Raw genomic sequence first — 23,850 nt, forward strand, 5'->3', positions numbered from 1 at the left:
GAACGCATGACTACTTGACGCAACGAAATGCAAATACTCCAAAATAAATGCATGAATATTTTTTTTTAAAAAAATGAAATTATTAAGATAATATCGATTCTACACCACGTGTTGTACAGTCTTGCTAGGTTTGACTTACAATAAATCATGTGGAAGACAGATACAAACAATTAAAAAATTTACAGCCTTTGGGGTATCCCAGTTTAGGGACACTACAGAGTGTTGATACTAATTGTCGCCGCGCGGGATTAGTCGAACGGTCCAAGGCGCTGCAGTCATGGACTGTGACGCTGGTTCCGTCGGAGGTTCGAGTCCTCCCTCGGGCATGAGTGTGTGTGTTTGTCCTTAGGTTAATTTAGGTTAAGTAGTGTGTAAGCTTAGGGACTGATGACCTTAGCAGTCAAGTCCCATAAGATTTCACACACATTTGAACATTTACTAACTGTCGGAAGGCTGGCAACCGCTCGTCGACTGAAAGACGTCTCCTGTTTGTCTTGGCAGGAAGCGAGGCGGGAAGGAGTCACTGGAGGAGGAGCGCGCCGGGTCCGGATCCGGGACCCGCATGGCGGACGGCGGGGGCGGCGGAGGCGGCGGGTCTGCCGGGGGCGGCGCGGCGGCGGCTGCCGGCTCCGAGGAGGCGGCGGCGGCTGCAGCGGCAGCGGCGAGCTGGCGGCCCTACTACGAGCACCCCTTCTCGGCCGTCACGACCGCCATGCTCAACATCGGCGGAGCGTCCGCGGACGACCAGGCCCAGACCATGGGCTTCATCTACGAGTACAAGCTGCCCGACAAGGACAAGCTCGACCTCTGGCCGTGAGTACACCAGCCCTGCCCTCTTCTCCACTCCGTTTCACGTCACCAACCCATTCCTGATCACTTCGCAGTACCAGAACGAATCTTATAGTATGTTGCTGAAATAACGCTGTCTTGCAACTTCCTGACAGTCTGTGTGTCGGGGCGTTACTCGAATCCAGAACCTTGCCTTTCGCTGGAGTTGCACCTACCGATTGAGCTCCCCAGGCATGGCACTACCTGCGCTCACATTTGCACTTTTCTGTACCACTTTCCAAACTTCACAGAAGCTCCCCGTCGTACCTTGAGGAAACTGCACTCCTCGAAGGAAGCATATTGTGGGTAAATCGTTTAGCCACAGCCTGGGGGCGTGAACTAACCTTTCACTCTGGAAGGAGTGTATGTTGGTTAGCCCCAAAATGATTTATAAGGGGCGTCTCAAAAAGAACACCGGATACGAAGCTGCTATAAATCGAATTTATTTATTTATTTCAAAGAAGCAAACAAAATACTATTCTCTTCAGGGGATAAATTTGTGTATATATATGTACATATTTATTGATGTGTATGGCCACTGTAAATTTGTATGTTTCTGATTCGAGAATAATAATAATAATAATAATAATAATAATAATAATTCAGGGGATATTGAGGTTTAAACCTGAAAAAAGTACGAAACTCTCCTCCCCTTCCCTACTAACTCAAACATTTCCCCATCAACTTCGCCGAGGACACGTCGAATTTTGTTCGTTATTACTCTGTGTTTCTGTTTTTAAGTTTTGGAAAAAGGGACCGATGACCGTAGCAGTCTGGTCCCTTTAATCCCACAAACCAACCAACACGTCGAATTTCTTGTTTGATTTCCAGCAGGTTACGCAGTTTGTTTTGGTAAAGGAAAAAATGTCAGGTCACAGCATCGAGGTGAGGAGGTTTGGTCTTCTCGTAACGCATCAAAGCGATTGTCTTCCAGCATTTACGTGCGAACTGCAGAGTATTCATGTAGATCTGGTAGATCTGGATGAGACAGGCTCCACAAATTTGATGCTAATCTTGTAATCGTATCTTACTTTCAAGCATTACATTGTGTTCATGCACTTTTTGAGAGGCCTGTCATTCACCACACCAAGCTGAAACGCTGTGTAATTCTTTCTACGGTGATTACTGTGAGCAACAACCGTCTTCAGGGAACAATTTGATTGCACCGTCAATCCTAACTGATAAAAGGTCGTGTATATTGAGAACATTAGTGATCATATTACACTCCTCTACACCAGGATTGCTTTTCTGTTAAATACTTGCGTTCAGTGTAACGCACTGAGTTTTGCTCATCAAAAATTCGACTTTTTAGCCACATATACGTAAAAATTCTCCTTACGGTGGGGTGGGTTTGAGAGCCTTTCGGAAATCTAAGAAGACTGGATGTACCTCGTTACTTGTGTATCGTATATACAAGATATCGTGTTTCGTACGAGGGACTTCTCCCTGAAATCTTACGGATTGACAAACTTTTTTTGCCCCAGGATATGTTCTATTTTTTCTGGAACAGACAGACGTTTAGGCAACTGGTCTGAAATTCTGTTCCTCTGTTTTTCACCCATGTTGCAGACAGAAGTGATCCACTCTCTTTTTTTTTACGCTCAGTCGATACCAATTGCTATGCGAAAGATTTTCTGTGTATATGAGCTAGGAAAGGGGCCAGCCCCACATAGTGTAAAGCCTAATAGGGTTTACATCAAAGACTGGTGCTTGGTAACTTTGAGCAACCTAAATTAAAATATTTTTAGGACGTAAATAAACAAATTTTAAACGCGTTCCATGAGTTCTTAACTACTAATAATAAATTATTTTTACGGAGATAGCTGAATATTTGTATACTCCGACAGAACCTAAATATTGACACAGCATGCCACAATAATTACAAGGCGAGTTACATACCACACTACCCGATTATTACACCGCTTCCTGATACTTATACTGAATGTTATGACAAAGGCCTTGTAGTTGTTCTATAATGCTATTTGAACATTTTCACTCTACAGCAGACGATGAACGCATCGCTAGATACTAGTTCAGCGAAACAGGAGGTATTTGGCTCACGTAGCCTTTGTCGACAAGTATCGAAATGAACTTCATCAAATATACCTGGGCTGTGAAGCAAAATGGTTCTCAAAATACTACATTAGGTACGATCTTCGTTTATACCAGAACGTCTCTTCGACTGCAATTTAGAACCGGACAGAACTGCACTACGACTAGAGTCCCGCTTCACTGTCAGCTTTTACAGCTCTCTTGCATTTACAGTGCACGTTCTGCAGACGTATAGGCAGTTGATTCACTGACTTGACAACACGCACTACTTTCATCCAGTAGCGAAGATTACGTCTTTAACGCGTAAGGACATTCCTGAGGAGAGGATGGATTTTATGGCGACCAACGTTACGTCAGCAACCGCTACAGACTCCAGAGTACGTTGCTAGAAGCAGTTTGTTGAGGGGGCTGCATTCAAATCAGCCCCTGTAACGTTGAGTTCTCCTCGTGTAGAGCTGGAGCGTCGTTAGCGAGCGGGGTGTAGCGGTAAAAACGCGTGCGGAGTGGGTTCCCGTGTCTCTGCCAGGTGCCTAAGGCCGAGGTTCCCGCAGGAACCGGTCTTCCAGAGCTCAGAACGCCCTTCCCAGAAGCCTCCGGGAAGAAGCCGCCGGCGCCAACCACAGCGAAATGAATGGAGCTCCCCTGGCAGCCCACTGAGTCCTCAGTTATCCAGGCAGACGCACTCTCCCGGTCGCAGTGCTTAGCCTTCCAGAAGTGACTACTTCGTGGAAGATGCCAGTGAATTTATTTCGTTGCATAGGCCTTGTTTTTGGCAGATAATCGAGAAATGGGCTGCAGAAAGAGCGTCTATACTGTCATGGAACCTATCAATTCACATTGTTGACTGTATTGCAAGTTGCATCTGAACTGCTCATTCAATGTTGTTGTTAGATAGAATTCTTCTTGTGAGAGAAACCGTTAGGAGCAGAACAGTTCTCAGAATCGACAGTAATTGGAAAAAGTCCCATTATTTCGATAGCCATATTTCGAATGATTTGATATAGCTCTCGAGGCCTCCATCGTCGGTTGATTTCACTGAAACTTGAATGTTTATTTAGTTCCTTATTTTCCATCTCCTACATACTACGGTTTTCAGCCAAATAATATCGTAAACCATTACTAGATTTACAGAGAATTCTGCTTGTCAGTTATTAGTCGACGGAACGAATCTTGCACTAAGGTTGCGTTGTAGTATCTCTGGTGCCATCGCATATGTGGTGAACCTCAGCATATTCTGGTACAGACTTATAGCAAGATTCGTTCCTTTGCCACTGAAACTAAATAAGTGGGAACCGATACAGCTACAGAAATATTTTGTATGAGTACTTGAATGCAATACACTCGTAAGTTATTTGAAAACAAAATGTTCTCGCCAGGACTCTTTGCCAGTAAAATAGCAAACATGAACAAAAGTCCAATGGTGTCATGTTTTAAGAAAACTGCATTCACGAAGAATATTTTTAGCCCAGAAAAGGGAGATCAGCATGGACGGCGTAGTCAGTTCGCGAATTTAGCATAAAGAGACTACTGATTGCAGGTTACAAAAACTATCAAAACTATACATTTGTTTCCCCATGGTATTTGTAGCTAATAATGTGGACTCAAAGAACAGGGACTGCAGGACACAAAAACAGTCTACATTTCTATAACATTTTCTTAACCACTGCACGGAAAGGTATCCGTTATTCTGCAAATACAGTTTTCAGCTGCCTTGCAGTAGGACTGAGTAACGTGAGATTTTCAAATCTATGTTCAAAGGCTTTCTTGCGGCATACTCCTTTTACTTTAGATGATAACAAATCTGTACTATGTCTTCTATTCTTGTCTACTGACATCCTTAACAATGTGTAAAAACAGTAGGTGGTACAAAGTCGCTCTTTGTCATCTCCACAATTTCGTCTTAATAAACCGTCTATGACTGCCAGATTAAGTATTCCTCAATGGCTTGCACGCCTTTTATATTGTACGGGAGTACAGAATTAGAACCTTTCGCTGTTGTATGTGTATGGTATCGTAAATGTTTTTTTTTCTTTTTCAGCAATGCTTTGCGAACTTTTCATGTGAGATACCCCCAGTGATTCAAGCGTCGCTAGCGCAAATGCCTCCACGGAATATAAGAAAACAATTACATAAAAATGACACGTCTATTTTATTTATTCTCGTCCTGTCTAATCGCATCCTTAACAAAGTGTACCCAGTAATAGGTGGTACATATACCGACCTTCGACGTCTACTCAATTACGCATTTCTAACCCTCTCATATCAGCCAATTTATCTACTTCACGATAACTCTCACATTATATCCCTTCTTTCGTAAGAGTTTTCCACAGACCACTTTATCAATCTATACACACAGAATGACGAAAGGCACAGCGGCAGACGTCGGCCGTGATGCCGAGGCAATTGGTACCAGACTCTTCCAGGAAATATTGGACTCGCATTCGGAAGAAGAGCCACTGAAATCCCCGGCTGGCTTTGTAATTTCTTCGGCGGTTTCCGTAAATCGATTAAAGCGAATTCCGGGTTGGTTCCTTCAAAAAAGGCTCATTTTCTTCCCTACTCTCTTCCTACCCGGCGTTTTAGTCCGTCTGTATCTTGTCAACGTGGCCTTTAACCCTATCATCTACCTTTCCTCAGTTTTACCTTGTGTTTGACCATATTCGTGTACATCGTTGCTTCGAATAGTCCTCTCTGCGGCGTTCCTTTTACGAGAAAATTAGTTTACGATGCCTCTCGGAGTCTGTCAGTATTTTAAGGTCGGCTAAAAGAGGAAACTACCTGCCCCACCACTCTGTCTTAATGGCACTGAAAATAATTTAGCTGAAGCTGTGCAGGACATTCGATTCGCAACGCGGAAGGCGCCGTCAGCCCCCGCGTGCAGGCACAGCGGCCGTCGCGCGAAACGCCTGGACCGCTTAGAAGCCGCGTTTACGAGGTGCTAAAACCCGCCAGCGGTAACCCGCGACCACCCGGCAGTAGTCGGCCGCTATCGGAGCGCCATCTCGCCGACGCCGCCGGGCTCCGCTCGCCACCGCCCTAATCGACTCCGCTTCTCGGAAGTCGACAATGGATCGTTGGTATCGACTGCCGTTTTGTTCGCGGCTCCCCGCGGTGCTCGCTGTCGATCGCTCCAGATGACATCAGGAAGACGGTCCCAGCCCTGCGGCTGGCGCGTGTTCTGGGATAACGGGTGTTTGTTGCTCGCGTCCTGCCAATGGCCCAGTCGTGGGAGGAACGAACGTCCGGAACACTTCGCGGATGCATGCGCATTCGGTTCTGTACTCCCCCATTGTTCGACGAGACACTTTTGTGGTCTACGGAACGGAATGCAAATAGAAGAAAGGTACTTCAGCTGCCTGCCAAACACTGCCTATATCACCTCTCTCGCACCTTCTCTCTGTGTGATGCATACAAACAACGATCAATTTTAAGTGGTAGTCTTTTCTACTGTGAAAGACCCTCGTTCCAGACGCTGGTCGTATTAAAGTGTAATTTGACTCTTTTTCCATTTCATAACTCTTGAAAAGAAAACAAAAAATTCTGCGGTGTTTCCGAACGTCAACATACCAATACAGCCCGTTTTTACTCTCTGTATAACTCAGTGATCCACCACCTTGGTTACAGTAGCGGATCGTAAAATTCTAGTGTGCTGTTGTTGCTCTTACTGAAGATGTATCACGCTTTTATGAAAGTGTAGTCTTTTTCATAGCAATCTGCAACTCTCTGACACTGAATAACAGACGAGGGAGACAACACAGAACTGAAAATGGAACTCCATGTTTCGCAAGAAGAGAATAACAAAAAAATACTTATATTAGTTGCCATCGCGTATTCCATCACTCACCTGTCGTCAGCTGGATGGAGCACTCCTCTACACACCTATGCACTGTAGTTGTCGGCTAGTACACCCATATTGCTCTTACTTTCTTTCTGATGTCAGCTACTTGCCTTCCGTTAGGAGCCAGGTTGGTCGTTTCTTATCTCTTGCAATGCAGCAAACAACATTCTTGGTATATCTGCCACCCATTCGCCTATTCACCCTCATTTCATTTTCATAATTATTATTCACGGTTTTACAAAGTAATTACATTTACCGGTAAACCACGATTGTGCATTACATTTAATTTTCTTTCCCCATTTGTGCCTTTCTGTCTATAAATTTTCTTCAGTATTGCTTCTTCTAATTAATGCCCGAATTCCCTGCATCCATGTGGCAGGTGATCTTCCATTTTCCTCCCTGACTGGTGGTTCCCATTCCATGATTCGTCGTGGCAATCCCTCCTGTGCCATCCTTTTCGTATGTCCAGTCTCCCACAAAAGCAGTAATCGAACTTGTGACATGCATTTTCTTCCTGACCCTTCCTTGCCTGGATTTCCCTGCAGACTATCTCCATAAGTCCATCTCAGATGCCACCAATATTTCCATTAATTGAGATTTAACTGTGCATACTTCTGACCCACATGGCATAATGTTTGTAATAATTTTTTAACGCATTTGGGCCCTCTGTGGACTACGGTGCTTGTGTTTTTGCTGCACTCGTGTTCTTGGTGAAATTTAGTAGCTGTTTTCTTGTTAGAACCTTGAGCTTTTCTGTTAGCCTACTATTCTTTCATTTTTCTACAGAACTCTCTTTCCTTCCCCGGAACATCTCATGGTCTCACTGCGAATAACTTCTGTAAGGGATATTAGGAAGATTCTGGTTTCAGTAGTTAATTGGTAGTCACTCCTGTTAGTTATTATGTCTTGACTATTACGACGTTCTGAAAGGTCTTTCTCTATTTGCTTCATCCACAGAGACTCATTGGCTTTACCCTCGTTAGCCACTTCGAAGATCTTGTAGGACAGAGTGTGGGGGCGACTGTGTACAGATAGCCATAAAGAGCCAGTCATCGTTTTGTTATTGCATCGGTGAGGTTTTCTTGTTGCTGGTAGAGTTCACGGTTAAGTTTGTACCATCATCGCTCACAATCTTTCACAGGAATTTCCTTTTTGTAATTTCGGGGTTCTTGGTTAGGGATATGTATCTGCTGTATAGAGAACTGATGAGACGACTGTGCTATTTCGTCTTAGTTTGATATTCATCGATAAATGTTTCGAGGCGTACATTTTTCTGCAAGCTCAATATGTCCTATCTAGTTAGATTTCCTCTTGCTCGACAGCTACTGTCTCACTGAGATCATCTGAAAGGTTTCGGATCTCTTGGTTTGCTTGCTAACGCTGATTCTCATCGTTCTACTGGTATCTTTAATGATGGCAATTAATTCAATCTTTCTGATGTTGATCAATCCTGTTTTCTCTGCTAGAGAATGCAGCGCTTGGTGTTGCGTAGAAGCCTCTTGTATGTGGTTTTCGGTAATTATGTCTTGACTATTACGATTTTCTGAAAGCCAGACATGTATTATTTTGTTTAATTCATGTTGACCTGAAGGTCCCGTTTTTATCCTCCTCTAGTCACTTCAAGATATATTCAATGTCTTCTTCGTCTAGTGCAAATTAATAACTCATCAGCAAATTTTAGTAAACAGACAGTATTATCACTTATTGGGATGACTATGTTCTTTCATTTTTTTCCTTTCAGCTTACCAACGCTTTCTCTGCATATATTTTATAAAGTGTCGGAGATAGGCTGCATCCCTGACGTAATCCCTTTGTGACTTTAAATCCAAGCGAGAGAAAATTTTGTATTATTATTCCTGCTGCTGAATAGATTCTGAAGTGCTTTACTTACAGCTTCGACTCCCGTCTGTTGAATGATCCATTTGAATGTTATCTGTGCCTGTCGGTGGAATACAAACGTGCATTTCTCGGTTCCTTGCGGAACTACCTACAGTTTTGAACAGGTTTCCCATTTCAAGTTCATGTCTCATTTCCACATGTGAGAACTTGTTACACAAAATGACTGTATATTTTTTTTATGTATCTTAACTGAAGCACGTATTAGATTCTCGTATCTGTACACAAAAATTCTTCATCTTGGCTTGCGTATCTCTTTGAATAACCTTTTTTCTTTTTTTTATGATTCGCATACTTTATTGGCTACATTACACCTAAACTGTTAATGGCAATACCGTCGAGTACTCCAGCACTGCTCACTTTTCTTTTCATCAACATCCCTCCTTGAAAAAATTTTCTACTTTTCGTCTGTCCTGTTCACGCTTCGATAAAATCTGAAATATTCTGATCTAAGGGTTCTATCGAAGCATAGTGTACTAAGTCTTAATTTCTAAAGCGCTAGTAATGCGGTTCTCTAATTGTGTATGTGGTTATTGTCTCAGAGAATAGAAGAGAGTATTTCTAGCTATGTAAATTTTGTCGGGCAATTCAAAGATATTCAGTTTGTTCTGTTGACATCTGCTCACATAACTTTTTAACGTTTGTCTCTCGCTCTTGATTGTAATTTATGTGGAGTAGTGCTATAATCTTATCAGTTTTACATCTAAATTATCTCTGTTATCCTTTTTCATATCCGTACAATTAAATTTCGAGTTTGATCGATACCAAAGCAGATTTTTTCTCTCTGTGCTTTATTATGACCAGTAAGAATAAAACATTTTGTTGCTTTTAACCATCGGCGATATTCTTGATGGAATACCTTCAGCACGAAAAAGAGGCACGTTATCGCGCGTAAAAATACAGCATATGCACCATTTCATTTGAACTTCAGCCTGAATTCATTTGTAAATATGGCGCTGTAACAAAATAAGTGGGTGAATCAGCTGACGTGCAACTTACGTAACTATGCTGCGGTAAGTGTTATACCTAGTGACACCTGCCCGCTGTATGCTATCTTTCCTGGCGCTTTTTTTTTTTTTTTTTTTTTTTTTTTGTCTGGTTGGTCCGTAAAGCGGGCGAAGTTGTCCAGTATATGGCCTTGCAATAGCCGAAGGACAAAATAATTCGTTGAGCGGCCTCCGATCTGTTTACAAACTATATCGAATCAAGGTTCTCCTTTAAGCGTAGGCTTCCGCGGCCGTTGTCACTGTCAATAAATTTCTTCTGGTCTGTCGACCGCGACCAAAGCCTAGCAAAATTTTACTGAAAGGTTATCTCTCTTTATTCCACTGTTTTGTACATCTTAGACGTTGTTTTAATATTTCAGTTTAAATGTCAATAAAATTTGGCTGAGGTGGATACCGTCGCACCTCGGATTTCTTTTATTCTTCTATATGCTCGTTGTCCGCCTGCTAAGCTGAGTGGTAACGAGCTTGCCTCTCACGCAGCGGGCCCGGGTTCGATTCCCGACCGAGTTGGGGATTTTCTCTGCTAGCGGACAGGGTGTTGTGTCGTTCTCATCATCATTTCATCCTCATCACCGACACCCAAGTCGCCCAACGTGGCGTCGACTGAAATAAGACTGGCACTTGGCCGCCGAACTTCCCCGAATGGGGCCTCCCGGCCAACAATGCCATACGCTCATTTCCATTTCTTATGCTCGTTATTATTAAACGCTCCTATTTAGAAGTGTAGGTAATAGAGCAGGTTTGCCTGTTCACACTGGCTACTTTTGTCAAAAATTCTTATACGCTGAATCGTAAGCTCATTGTTCTTCACTAGTCACAGAAGCTGGAACATTTTTAGAAGTGGATCTTAGCACCATTTTGTTACACTGGAGTAGTAAATCCTCCAACTGTGAGTTTCATTCGATTGTTTTTCCTCTCTCATCGATTTATTGTTGACTACTCTGAAGATAATTGTCAGAGAAGAACTTAGCTGAATGTCCGTGACAAGTCTGCGCAGCATTGTGGCGTTTTGGACATAAACAACATGAATTTTTTTTTACATACATTGCATATGTCTGTGCGGAGGAAGCGACATCTAATGACGTCCTTAATATTTCCTCACATAGATCAGTGGACTATAAGATGCTATATGATTACAGATTTTTTTTTTTTTTACTGTGATAGAAGTAGCAGAGGTAGTTTGAAATATCAAAGAGGGCGAAATTAACTGATAGCTAAATCACGAAATAAAGTGATTGTTTCAAAACTAAAACAGATTACGCAGGAAAAATATTTCGCTCGTGAATTTCACATCGGATGTGCACACATGTGTACAAAATAATATTGTTTTTTTTCCTGTTTACATTTTCTTACAATATGTCAACATCAATAGGACAGAATGCTATTATTACTACTGTGATACGATAACAATAGTCCAGCTTAAGGAAAAGCAGTGCAAAATTGTGCTCGAACTGATCATTTGCTGTTACTAAATCTGAAAAAGTTATGTCTACGTGATAATAAGTCAGATCTTAAATAGTTCAGTTCTGCTGAAGTCAGTATCTGGTACCAATCATCTTCACTAGCAGTAAAAGCCATTTGACAGCCATTGCTGGATAAAGCCTTTCTCCCGAATTATTCGTGAATTACTGTCTTTAGCTGTAGATGCATGTTGAACTTGTATTCTTCATGAAGTCGTCTGTCCAGCTTCCAATCAGTCACTGCCTTTATCTTTACTTATGTATTATAATTCAGCAAAGAACTTCCGAGGGTCTACGTGATATCCACCACCCGTTTACGTCGCATCTAGACATTTGCTTTATATTCCTAATTACGTCTTCCAATCCAATCTGTTTCTAGCTCGCCTAGTAGACAGAATAATAACATACATTGCATTGCAAATGAAAAATAAGTCGTCACCAATTGCAGCGAACGCCGATAACCGAACTATTCTGAAACAGCTTCTTCGAAGAATTATTACACCAGAGTTAAGTTTCCTCTACATTTCCATTTGTCTGCGAAATTGATGTTTTTTAGCTGTTTATCGCTCCTCTCCTATATAACACACTATATTAGAATCACTTTTATGGCTACCTGAACCAGACAGTGAAAGTTACCGACTACTGGAACTGACAATTCTTCGGCAGCTCTTGTTACGGCGAAGTGTTAGTGACGTTTTCTACAAGAAAAGGCCAGTACTGTTTTCATTTTCTTAGTCCATCTCAGTCCTGATTATCCTTCCTTTTACTTTCAGACCACTCTTATCATGTGACAATATCATGAAAATTTTGGCCATCGAAAGAAATATAAATGATCAGCGCAGCTAACTGAAGCGTGGAAATGTCAAACGTTCCGAGCGCCAGATCTCACACTTCCTCACTACAATAATATATATATCTCGTTTTGTAATTACTTATTTGTATCCAAAAAAGTGGAAAGATATTCCGATACCACACAATTATGCTGCTCACCTTGTCACTACAAAAAAAGAGACAAATTAGGAAGTAAATTATTCATTAAGAACTTTCTAGGTGCCACACCAGTAAACTGACTGTTTCTCTCAGTGGAAAAAATTGTTTCATGTACTATCAATATAAAAGCACTACATTTTATTTGCCAGTCAACAACAACCATTTGTCATGTCTTTTAATTTTCTACAAGAGAAACAAAATTAAATTCAAGAAAAACCTTTAAACATTGTCTTCTGTTTGTTACACAGCTCCACATTTGGGATCAAGTGTTGCAAAGTTTTTTGTAGAACTCCATGTGTTGTCGAGGAAGAAATGGCTTTTCATAACATTTTCCAGGCACACGTTGTTTTGTCTGTTTACTTTTCCAATTTTTTAAATTATTTCTGAATCCTAAATTAGCCACTTGCGTTATCAACTAAATGGAGTAGACTTTAACGCATGACACTTGGAACTGCAAATGTAATCACTGCTTGGCACATGCGCCATCTAGTAATGAATGTTTTAATTACTTTCTCCGTGATTTGGCGCTTAGATGAGGTCTGAGGACATGCAACGAACACCGAAGAACACAATTTCACCGAAAACACGTTTTGTGAAAAAGTGGCGCTTTGTATGTCTGACAGCCGGCCGCGGTGGCCGGGCGGTTCTAGGCGCTTCACTCCGGAACCGCGCGACTGCTACGGTCGCATGTTCGAATCCTGCCTCTGGCATGGATGTGTGTGATGTCCTTAGGTTAGGGAAGTTTAAGTAGTTCTAAGTTCTAGGGGACTGATGACCTCAGATGTCCCATAGTGCTCAGAGCCATTTGAACCATTTTTGTGTGTCTGACGTTTCCAGGTAAGCTGTATCTCAGGAGAAGAAATGAACTTGTATGGTAGTAATGTATTTTTAAGCATTTTAGCGGATGAAAATCATTGAAACATACTGCTATGTCCCGCGAGAAATTACGCTAGAGACAAAAAAAAATATGTGGCGGTGTGAATTCAAAGAATTTGGGTAGAAGATGATAAATATCGCCATCACGCCACTTGGGTCTTACCATCGCAGAGAATAATCTGCTGAAAATATTCAAAACTTCGCGCAGAAATTTTATCTGAAGCTCGTGGGATTGCAATTGTGTTCTCTCAGGCATTCTTGTTAGCTGCAGTCGAAGCGTTTCGACAGCGCAGATAACCACCGTAATTGCCTCGGTTGCGCAAGTAATTCTTCAATTAGACAAATTAAAAGGCGGGGGAAGGAGTTCAGGATGGGAGATGGCCTCAGATCGGAAGCGCTAATTGCGGGCGCCGTCAGAAATTCTCGTCACGGCGCGGCTCAAAGCGACTCCGACGGACGCGGTTGGGCAACCGAAGGCTGGGCTCGTGTTGTACCTCATTGACAGAAGTGGCAGCGTTCACGGTTGTTGCTGTCAGCAGCCGCCACCTGTGGCGGCATTCCTAGGACACGGCCTTGCTTCCATCTTATACCTAGCCGCGCAAAGTTGCGTAGGCTCTGCGATTAGCGTGTACTACATCTAATTCCTAGCCAGTAAATCTCAGCACGTAGTTCTTACGGGCGAAATGATTAACAAAGAGAGTAGATTTGGGTGTACGTTACATTGCATTAGTCATAGTCCATGGATACCGTGGAGATGAGTTTCTAGAATATGGAAAATAGTCAAATGTTCACATTTTTTAAAAAATGTAATGCAATGAAATGATTTAACATTATCATATGTTCGTGTAGTTGTACTAATACTTGGTTTCATGCCGATATATACTAATTAAATTTTGTTGAGCTTCCCGCCCATTCAGATAGTTAAATGTCTATTGTGTAGTGTCAGTCACTACATACCTCGGGAACATTTGACCATTTGACGCTGCTGGAAATTGAAGAAAATTTTATCAGTTGTCGTACTTGTTTTGGAAACAGAAGATCTAGAAGTACAATTCATTTTTATTTTATCCATTTCTCCATTTGTTCTTTGGTAGTAGATTCGAGGTCGCAGCTTCATTCTCCAGCAGTCATTCCTGCCGTCACCCAAGCTGCCCGGACCGATAGCCAACTAAAACCTGCACATGGTATTCCTGTGCAATTTTAGTTTGACTGTGGCCTGTGCATTCTACCCGTATGCCAGGAATAATTGCATGATAATGGGGTTGCTACCCCAAAAGTACTGTCAAAGAACGGAAGTATAAGTGAATAAAACATAGAAATGGAGTGTACTTGTAGAACTTCTGTTTCCAAAACACATCAGTAGAATTCGTCTTTAAACGGAATGGATAAGATAATGGAAAATGTTACTGCGTTATAGTGACAATTGTTGTTGTTGTTGTTGTTGTTGTTGTTGTGGTCTTCAAAAAATGGTTCAAATGGCTCTGAGCACTATGGGACTCAACATCTTAGGTCATAAGTCCCCTAGAACTTAGAACTACTTAAACCTACTAACCTAAGGACAGCACACACACCCATGCCCGAGGCAGGATTCGAACCTGCGACCGTAGCAGTCCCGCGGTTCCGGACTGCAGCGCCAGAACCGCTAGACCACCGCGGCCGGCAGTTGTTGTGGTCTTCAGTCCTGAGACTGGTTTGATGCAGCTCTCCATGCTACTCTATCCTGTGCAAGCTCCTTCATCTCCCAGCACTTACTGCAACCCACATCCTTCTGAATCTGCTTAGTGTATTCATCTCTTGGTCTCCCTCTATGATTTTTACCCTCCACGCTGCCCTCCAATGCTAAATTTGTGATCCCTTGATGCCTCAGAACATGTCCTACTAACCGATCCCTTCGTCTAGTCAAATAGTGACAATATTAATAGTTAAATAACTAAAACGTGAATTTTAAGAGTGTGCAGCACTTTCCCATCGGCTAAGAGGAGCTACCCTTTTCTGTGCTAATTACATGCCTTTGAAGTCAGTGTAGAGCTTTTTGTGCTGAAGTATTTCATTATTCGTCAGGGTGTCCCGGGAGAGAAGATCAATAGTCAGGCAAATGACAGAAACAGTCATTAGAAGCAAAGAAATCTAGTAAACACTGGCCCTAAACTGCGTACTTTTAACAGCTATGGGCACTTCATCTTAGATACTCTGAAACAGATGTCTTCTACTGCAAGTTCTTTGCTTTCCACATTTTGTTAGGTGGTTTTGTGGACCAAAATACGAAAAAAATGCCCAGCAAACATGGACTCTAAAGCTCATGCCTTAAGAGCTATGGGCACTTATTTAGCTTCACTACTGTGAAACATATTTTAGAGCCCATGTTTATAAGCCTTTTTTGTTTCAAATCTTCGAATAATTGTTTCCGTCATATGCCTGAAAATTGACCATTCCTTGCGGGGCAACCAGTACATTACCACAAAACACCGAGTGTTTCGAAGAGGTCTGTGCAGGATGCTCTGGAAGTAATACCAGATATATAACACATGTTTTTATTCTAGATGCCATATTCCAGTAACGTTTCCCCAAAAACAATTAGTAAAATGAAAATGCAGAACAATTCTTTTATTTTTAAATAATGATTAGTACATTCAGAGGATTACTTTTACAGCTTTGTAACTTTACGAGAAATATTAATTGTTGTAGCCTACTGAAGCTTGTCAAAGTGTACTGATAATCCAAATTCACACCGAAACTTGTATTATTGTCGACAGTAAAATAGTAGACGAAATGAATTATTTCCGTCACTTTGAGTGGCAACTTTGTTATAATTACGAAAAATCTATACAAAACAAAGTAGTCAGATTTAACATAATATTCAGAACACTCAACAAGCATCTAAAAATTAAAGTACGAAAAGAGTGACGTTTAAAATTTTGTAAAACGGACACTCGTGTGGTGCATACTAAAATTGGATACTAACTCTTTTAGGCAGTGGATTTAATAAAAAAAAGCGGAAGAAAAAAATGGTTCAAATGGCTCTGAGCACTATGGGACTTAATGTCTGAGGTCATCAGTCCCCTAGAACTTAGAACTACTTAAACCTAACTAACCTAAGGACATCACACACATCCATGCCCGAGGATGGATTCGAACCTGCGACCGTAGCGGTCGCGCGGTTCCAGACTGAAAATCGGAAGAGAACGGGTGAACGCGAAATTAACACATACAGAGAAAGGATGCAATTAGAAAATAAATCAAAGTCTTGATAAAATACTGAATGGGATGAAACAGGGACGTTTAGGAAAAACGTAGCCAATAAGGCACACAATATGGCAAAGGGAAACTGAACTGAATGAACGAATGTATATGTACGAGTACGTCCCACTCCCTCAGAATGTATCGTGCCATCGCTATGGAAATAGGTGAGATGAAATATGACATTGGATTTATGATGGTTTAATTTTTGCAACTGGGTGGTTCAGTGCTGGCCTTCAGACTACTCGAAGCTTGGCGGAGGGAGCACTCTGCGAGTTTCTGCAAATGCACCTCCGCCAACGGCGGCATCTTCTCAGGAAGATTACGGTACAGAAAGGCCGCCGGATTGGTTCCGTCCGTTGTCGCCAGGGGCGCGGCCGCGCCAGGCGCTCGGAGGTGGCGACGTGCTCGCCCATCTCGCATTGTGGCGGCCCATGCTAATGTCATTTATAAGGCGGCACCCGTGCTCCCGTTCCGAGATTCAAAAGCGCCGGGATGAGGGTGCGGCTCGAATAAAGCTCCGCTGACGGGGGGGAAGCGGGGGGCCACACATTGTGACGATTGTTCGCCCGATGATGGGTATCAGTATCGTATTACAAAGATGCTCAGATAAAGTTAGAGTGTATATGTATACATACAAGTCCGTGGGTCGGCTACCTGCTGGGGAATAATTGTCGCGCACCGCACAGGGCTGCGCTGCTAGGGGGGCCCTACCTGCCGCCTCATTGGATGCTAACCCCCACAATCCAGTACATACTCCCCTTCCAGCACGCCCAATGCATTTTTTATTTTTTTTACAGGAAAAGTTTGTGATTTCGGAACAGGAAGTACGCTCCCTACAGTCAATGCATCTGAGCTGACGTCTTTGTTATGGGAAACATGCTTTCGTAGTTATTGGGGTCGTAGTAATCTTAATAGATGGAAAAAAGTAGACATAACCCTTCAGATGTTAAGGCAAAGTGCTGTGCTCTAGTGCTTATTTTTCGTCCCTTTAGCTGCCCATCATTAATCTTTTTAATTTAAAACCTAAATGGTTGTATTTTTATTTTTCTATAATCTACGTTACCTCTTTATCAATGTTCTTGGCTGATAAGCCCACCCCCAGTTCATATGGGGCGTGGGTGAGGGGTGAAATGACAATAACGAAAAAACGTAGACGTAACCCATAATAAACAGCACTTTATTTATTCACAGCTAGCACTGATAATCCTAACATCTTCATCAGTGCTATCCTCCTGCTGTAGTGAAGAATTAGTGAAATATTCTCACCCAGCACATTCCAAGAACCCGCAAAATTTGCGAAAGCCGCCACTATAGGTCCCGGGTTCGATTCCCGGCCGGGTTGTAGATTTTCTCCACCAAGGGACTGCGTGTTGTCATAACCGACACAATAACCACCTGCTTGGCATCGCATGACAGGTGTAAGCCCATGTAAGTTCGTACCAGGCTATGGCTTTACCCTAATGAATATCCTGAACTGTCGAAACACAGCGTCGTATCGTCCTTCCACTGTAAGGATGGCTGTATGGGTACGTACCGAAACACAATAAATTTTTTAAAAAAGCCCACCATTATTGTCACGTTATTAGTCCTCCTTAGTCTTGATGTTCTTCCCTGTTTTCGTAATATTCGTGTCAACCGGAAAAAATTATAGTTTGGGACATCGAAATCAATGTGAAGATTAGCGAAGGTAATTGAGCCGTGATCGGCGCAACTTGTGTAGTACTACAGGATATTTAAGCATGTTATAAGATGAAAAGCAATGAAGCATACTGGTATGACGAGAAATTACGTGAAAGAAAGAAACTGAGAACGCCGAGAACGAAAAAATGCTTGCAAATATCGACGAGAGTTTGAGTAGAAGAGAGAGAAATTTTGTCATTGTTTCAGGTGGGTCTCGCAGTAGCAGAGAACAGTCTGCTGACAATAGTAATAAATTCGTATTGGCTTGCTAGAGAAAGCTACTGTCATCGCATTCCGTGAAGCAGTAACCTTTGCTCAAAACTTTTAAAAATGTTCCTGTGTACTTTGCACAAACCGATAATTCTGCGAAGTTGGAAAAAAATACAAGAAGTATGTACATCTTTACTTTATTATTGTCGTCTTCACCATTTTGTAGTACAGAACGGTGCACGAGAAACTGACCCCTAGTACAGACCGCTCAACGATTGCGCACGAATCATTGCCCGCCACGAGGAGATACAACGGCAAACAGATAAACATGTAATAATTAGGTAATAAAGAAACTCCGACAATACAGAATGTAGTCGCAACAGCTTCGAAACAATAGATGACAAATAGTGGGCGACAATGAGCGCTCTAGTAGTCGGGGCCGGTTTTGCTACTATCGGAGGAATCCAAGGATACATATACTAAAGCTTTGTACAGTGCTTAGTGCTTCAGGATATATGAGGATAATGCCTCACCCGAGCAAGGCAGTGTGAATTGATTACGCTGACTAGGTGTAACTATCACAAAAACTAGTCTTCAATTAATAAACTTACATTGCATCTTCTTGGCAGTCATTTCTCCCTTTTGTAGTCCGTGAAATCTGTGGAGCATCCCTTGCACAAAACGTGAATAGATAACCAGTTTGCACGTTCAAAGAAAGACTGAGAGACAGTTTCTAGCTTTAGCTCATTTTCAAGAGCACAAATTGCTGTGTACGCATCCACCTTGTAAGTAGGTGTATAAGAAGTAGTACATTATACTGTTAGCTTGTTTTCGATGTAGTCTTGAATTTTTTGTACTTGGCAGAACAACGGCAATCTATCCTGCCAGAAAGATGAACAAGTGGATGTAATCACAAGCTGTTCCTGTACATTCCTTTCGAAAAACAATAAAGGCTGTTGCTCCAAAAGCATTATACAGATGAAAGAGCTTCTGTCAAAAATTGGTTCACTTCTACTTGTTGCTGCAACTTGTTACTGCAAACGTATACGTGTATGACTTAATGGGTTCAGTGTTTCTGGAGACAACAGGTTCAAATGGTTCAAACGGCTCTGATCACTATGGGAGGTCATCAGTTCCCTAGAACTTATAACTACTTAAACCTGACTAACCTAAGGACATCACACACATCCATGCCCGAGGCAGGATTCGGACCTGCGACCGTAGCGGTCGCGCGGTTCCAGACTGAAGCGCCTAGAACCACTTGGCGACGGAGGCCGGCGAGACAACAGGAATAAAAACTATTTGACAAACAAATACGAGGTGGACCTTCACGTTTATTACTTTTTTCGAGAAAGTCCGTATCTGAATGTATCGTTGTATAAAGTTGTTACCCATATGGTTGAATAAGCCCAAACCACGATGAAAAGAAGGAAAGAAAGAGAGAGAACTTAACAGGGAGTGGCCCGCCCTTTACGTTCGTGGACTGGAGATGTGACCCTCGAGAGGAAATTTACAGCGCCATCTGCACGCGTTCCCCCAGTGGGATCCCGGCTTCGCCGTGGGCGGTAGTGGCTTCGGCCAGCCACGCCACGCAAGACGAGCTTTAATTGCGGCGCTAAAGTTGTCGGCGCCGGCCAGGAATTCGTCAGCGCATTAGCGCCCCCTCCCCCCCTCCCTCCTCTTACTCCGCAAAAGCCTGGCCGTGGCGTCTCTTGCCTTCAAATGTACCGACAGGTTCCGTAAACACGCATTTTAATTTCACCCTCACAACGTTTTTACACCAGTGCATCGAACTGACATGGCATCGAACTGATATGGCATCTTCAAAGCGTTACCTGACTTAGTTCGGTGAATGCCCAAAAGTAATACAAATCCACACGGTGTAGGGGCACTTCTGGTATGCAAAACGTCCTGAATATTCTTCGTAAGAGACTTAAATAATGCTGATAAATGTGTTTTGTACAACGAAATGGCTCTATTTCTTTACAAAGTGCTGGGTCATAACATTTTTCGCAATATTTAACTCGGTGGATAGTGTAGACGAGAGAGAATGTGTTATTTTGCCAACGCGTTCATCATTTCTAACCTGAACATACTAACTCGCGTGGGTGGTGTCATATCATCTTACATGATGCTATCCTCAACTTGGCGATATTACTTGCTTCGTTGCACGTAAAATGCATACCTTTCTTATCACTGTGACCTCAGGACCCACAAAAAAAACTTCGATATTTTTCAGAGTTGTAGAACGAGAGTCCTCACTGTATTCGTCTCCTGTGTCTGGTGTATAAACACGTCCTGCCGTTCTTCTATGAATATTCGCGTCATTGGGTGTTTTATTTAAGTCAACGATCATTTGAATTGTTTGAAACTGTTCTCAGTCTTCTCCACTCTTGAGCTAATGTCTTGTTCTCTATGTTACTGTTAAACTCATATCAGTCTGTAATGATTTTTCCACGTTCGCCTTTGTGCACCTCTGCTGTCCATCGCTTCTACTCATCCGTGCAGTGTCAGGTTATTTCTGGGTGCCAGAAAACGTTCCCATTAATCTCTCCTTTCTTCTCGTAAGGTCTTCCGTGGACTCCTTTCCTCACTATTCTTCGTTCGTACCCCCTTCCACTTGATTTAAACGTTCTTCGATTCTTGCAGTCACTTTAACTCAGCAATTCCAGTGGTCCATGTCTGTGAACTTACGAGCGTGCGGTAGCGTTCTCGCTTCCCACGCCCGGGTTCCCGGGTTCGATTCCCGGCGGGGTCAGGGATTTTCTCTGCCTCGTGATGGCTGGGTGTTGTGTGCTGTCCTTAGGTTAGTTAGGTTAGTTAGGTTTAAGTAGTTCTAAGTTCTAGGGGACTTATGACCACAGCAGTTGAGTCCCATAGTGCTCAGAGCCATTTGAACCATTTGAACTTACGAGAAGTCCCCATTGCCCGCTGTTCATGTTTTTCCATTCGTAAAGACGTCCTGCGGTACAGAACAGTAGAAAAGTACAGCGTGGATAAAACAATACTGGTATCGAAAATATTTCTTCCTCCTTAAGATCAGCAACTCAGAGGTGTGGGAGATGTAAGCTGGTTTGCCTATCTTAAGGTGCATGAAATATTTTCCACGGCAGATTTGTCTTGGCTATCCTGTACAACTGTCCATGTTTATATGCTCCTTTCGTCACAGAAACTTCTATCTCGAATTTTCTTGATATACTAGGTTCCTGGTCATAGCCGCTGCTTTGTGAATATTTTGTTTATGCACTTACCGTCTCACTGTTAAATTTGAGAAAATGTTATGAAGTTTTTGTATGTCCATCCTTTTGACAGAAGGTCTTGGGGACGACGGCGGTTTCCTATCGTGAGGAAATGAAATGCCTACAGCCGTCCTTATGATTTTATTTATTTTGTAGCTACCAGTTTCGGCGCTTCAATTACTAATTGATGGTTGGAGTGCTGTCACCTAAGTCTTCAGATGGTCTGCGTAACCAGTTATGTTGGCCACTGGTGCGGTAGACATAGGGATCGTGCCAAACCCTTCAATATCAACTGCAGCCTGAAGATGGCGCATCGAAACGCCGAAACTGGTAGCTACAAAAGAAATAAAATCATAATACCGGCTGTAAGGCTTTCATTTCCTCACAAGAGACGTTATCGTGCTGGGCGTGGGTTAGGGGTGCGTGGGGCACAAAAGGAAACCGCAGTACGTGGCAGATGATCAGAAATAAAGTTCTGAGTTTCTATGTCATTTCATCATTACTACTTATTTATGGAAGTAGTTGCTGTAAGCTTGCTCAAAAGTTAAACATTGCGACAGCAACTCTTAAAACCTTGGTATGGTTCCGCCATCAAATAGGCCAGTTCCTTGAAACTTATTGGCAGATTAAAACTGTGTGCCGGAGCGAGACTCGAACTCGGGACCTTTTGCTTATCGCGGGCAAGTGCTCTACCAAATGGTAGAGCTCTACCACGTGGTAGAGCACATGCCCGCGAAAGGCAAAAGGTCCCGAGTTCGAGTCTCGGTCCGACACACAGTTTTAATCTGCCAGGAAGTTTCATATCAGCGCACACTCCGCTGCAGAGTGAATCAGGTTATCTTCCGCCTCTGTAGACTCGCAAACGATTGATGGTAAACACTACCCCTTCTCCCGTTTATGTTTCAGTCTTTGCTTCTAACACTGCAAAGTCTGTGTCAAACTACACATTTGATTATCTTTCTGGCACCATTATTACTGGTGAGAAGGAAATGGAATTACTTTCTGCGTGCCTCCAGTACGTCCTCCCCCCCCCCCCCCCCCCCAACCGTACATATCTTTTCCATATTCCCGTTATGGTAGAGTTATGAAGCGCAGGGCCTAGTCGATAGCTGGCTCTCGAAAATTTTGCCCACGACCTTCGGCGCGAGGCACGCCATTTCTCTTGCGAGCCGCGCGCTGAGGTGTGCTCCGTAATACGCAGCCGCGAACACGGCGGCAGCTCGTGTTAGTGAGGCGGCGTGGCGCGTGCCGACAGAGCCCCGTGCTGAGATGAGCAGAATGCGGGGCTGGTCCAGCAGACGGCGACGACACCGGGGCGGCGGCTTTCTCTGCGGCGCGGCGCGACGCGACGCGATGCGAGTGGCGATACGGCGAGGTCAGGCCGAGTGGACAGCCGCCGGGGCGCTTTCTCCGCCCTTTCTCCGCACGCACGGACGCGCCGACGCACACGCACGAACGTACGCACGCGCGCGAGCGCAGAGGCGCGCCCGGCATGTCGGCAGCGCGTGGGTCGCCGGCACACATCGCCCCCCTGAATTATGCACTCCCGTCTCCCGGACCTTCATACCTGCCCGGTTCCTCGCACTCTCTCCTCCGGATAGCGTACTTCACACGCACTGTGCCCGCTCTGATTATTATTTCTCCTCCGTTTGCACAGCAGGTGCTCCATCAAACTGTATAGATAGGTGGTTATAGATAGATGGTTAAAATTAAAAGGCCGGCCGCGGTGGTCTAGCGGTTCTGGCGCTGCAGTCCGGAACCGCCGGACTGCTACGGTCGCAGGTTCGAATCCTGCCTCGGGCATGGGTGTGTGTGATGTCCTTAGGTTAGTTAGGTTTAAGTAGTTCTAAGTTCTAGGGGACTTATGACCTAAGATGTTGAGTCCCATAGTGCTCAGAGCCATTTAAAATTAAAGTCCAGCTACTCACAGAGCTCCAGTGTTGACAATAATGATCGTATGGCAACGAAACTAGGTAGATGCGGAACCGATTTACGTCGGAAAAAATTATCTCCAATTTTGGCCACCAGGTGCGAATCTGGCGCTGTGGATGCAAGAAAGACTCATAAAAATCTTTCCATACGTAAATGATTAGGAACGCGACACAGGCGTAAGAGGTCAAACAAGGCATAATGTTGATTTTATTATTAACCACCGCTTATAAAATTTGTTCAATCTGAACACCGGAGACGTCACCGACATGCTGTGCAGAGCCAGATTTGCACCTGGTGGTGAAAATTGAAATCAGTTTTTTCCAGCGTAAGTTCCGCATTAACGCATTAGCATATCTACCTAGTTTCGCTGCCATACGATCATTATTGTCCACACTGGGCCTCTGTGAGTAGCTGCACCGTAATTGTAACCATCCGATAATTTTCAGTCCGTAGGTATGACTTATCTTGGAGGACAGATTTAAAGAAAATGCAAACCTACATTCATAGCATCTGTAAATTTTGAGAAAGCTTTTGACGATGTTGACAGAAAATACACTGAACTATCTGAAGGCAACAGGGATGAAACACAGGGAAAGAAAAGT

The 23,850-nt window shown here is 43.3% G+C and overlaps 1 protein-coding gene across 8 annotated transcripts in view; it reads left to right on the plus strand.

Moving 5' to 3' along the window:
• The window catches only part of LOC126262230 (protein grainyhead), a 333,250-nt gene that overhangs the window by 105,728 nt on the left and 203,672 nt on the right, over nucleotides 1–23,850 (plus strand). For all 8 annotated transcript variants that reach the window (XM_049958688.1, XM_049958685.1, XM_049958691.1 and 5 more), the window contains exon 2: nucleotides 502–813. In XM_049958688.1, the coding sequence (XP_049814645.1) occupies nucleotides 563–813 (251 nt within the window). In that variant the 5' untranslated portion in view covers nucleotides 502–562. The remainder of the gene's footprint in view (nucleotides 1–501; nucleotides 814–23,850) is intronic.

Source organism: Schistocerca nitens, chromosome 6 (genome assembly GCF_023898315.1).
Source record: "Schistocerca nitens isolate TAMUIC-IGC-003100 chromosome 6, iqSchNite1.1, whole genome shotgun sequence".
NCBI lineage: Eukaryota > Metazoa > Arthropoda > Insecta > Orthoptera > Acrididae > Schistocerca > Schistocerca nitens.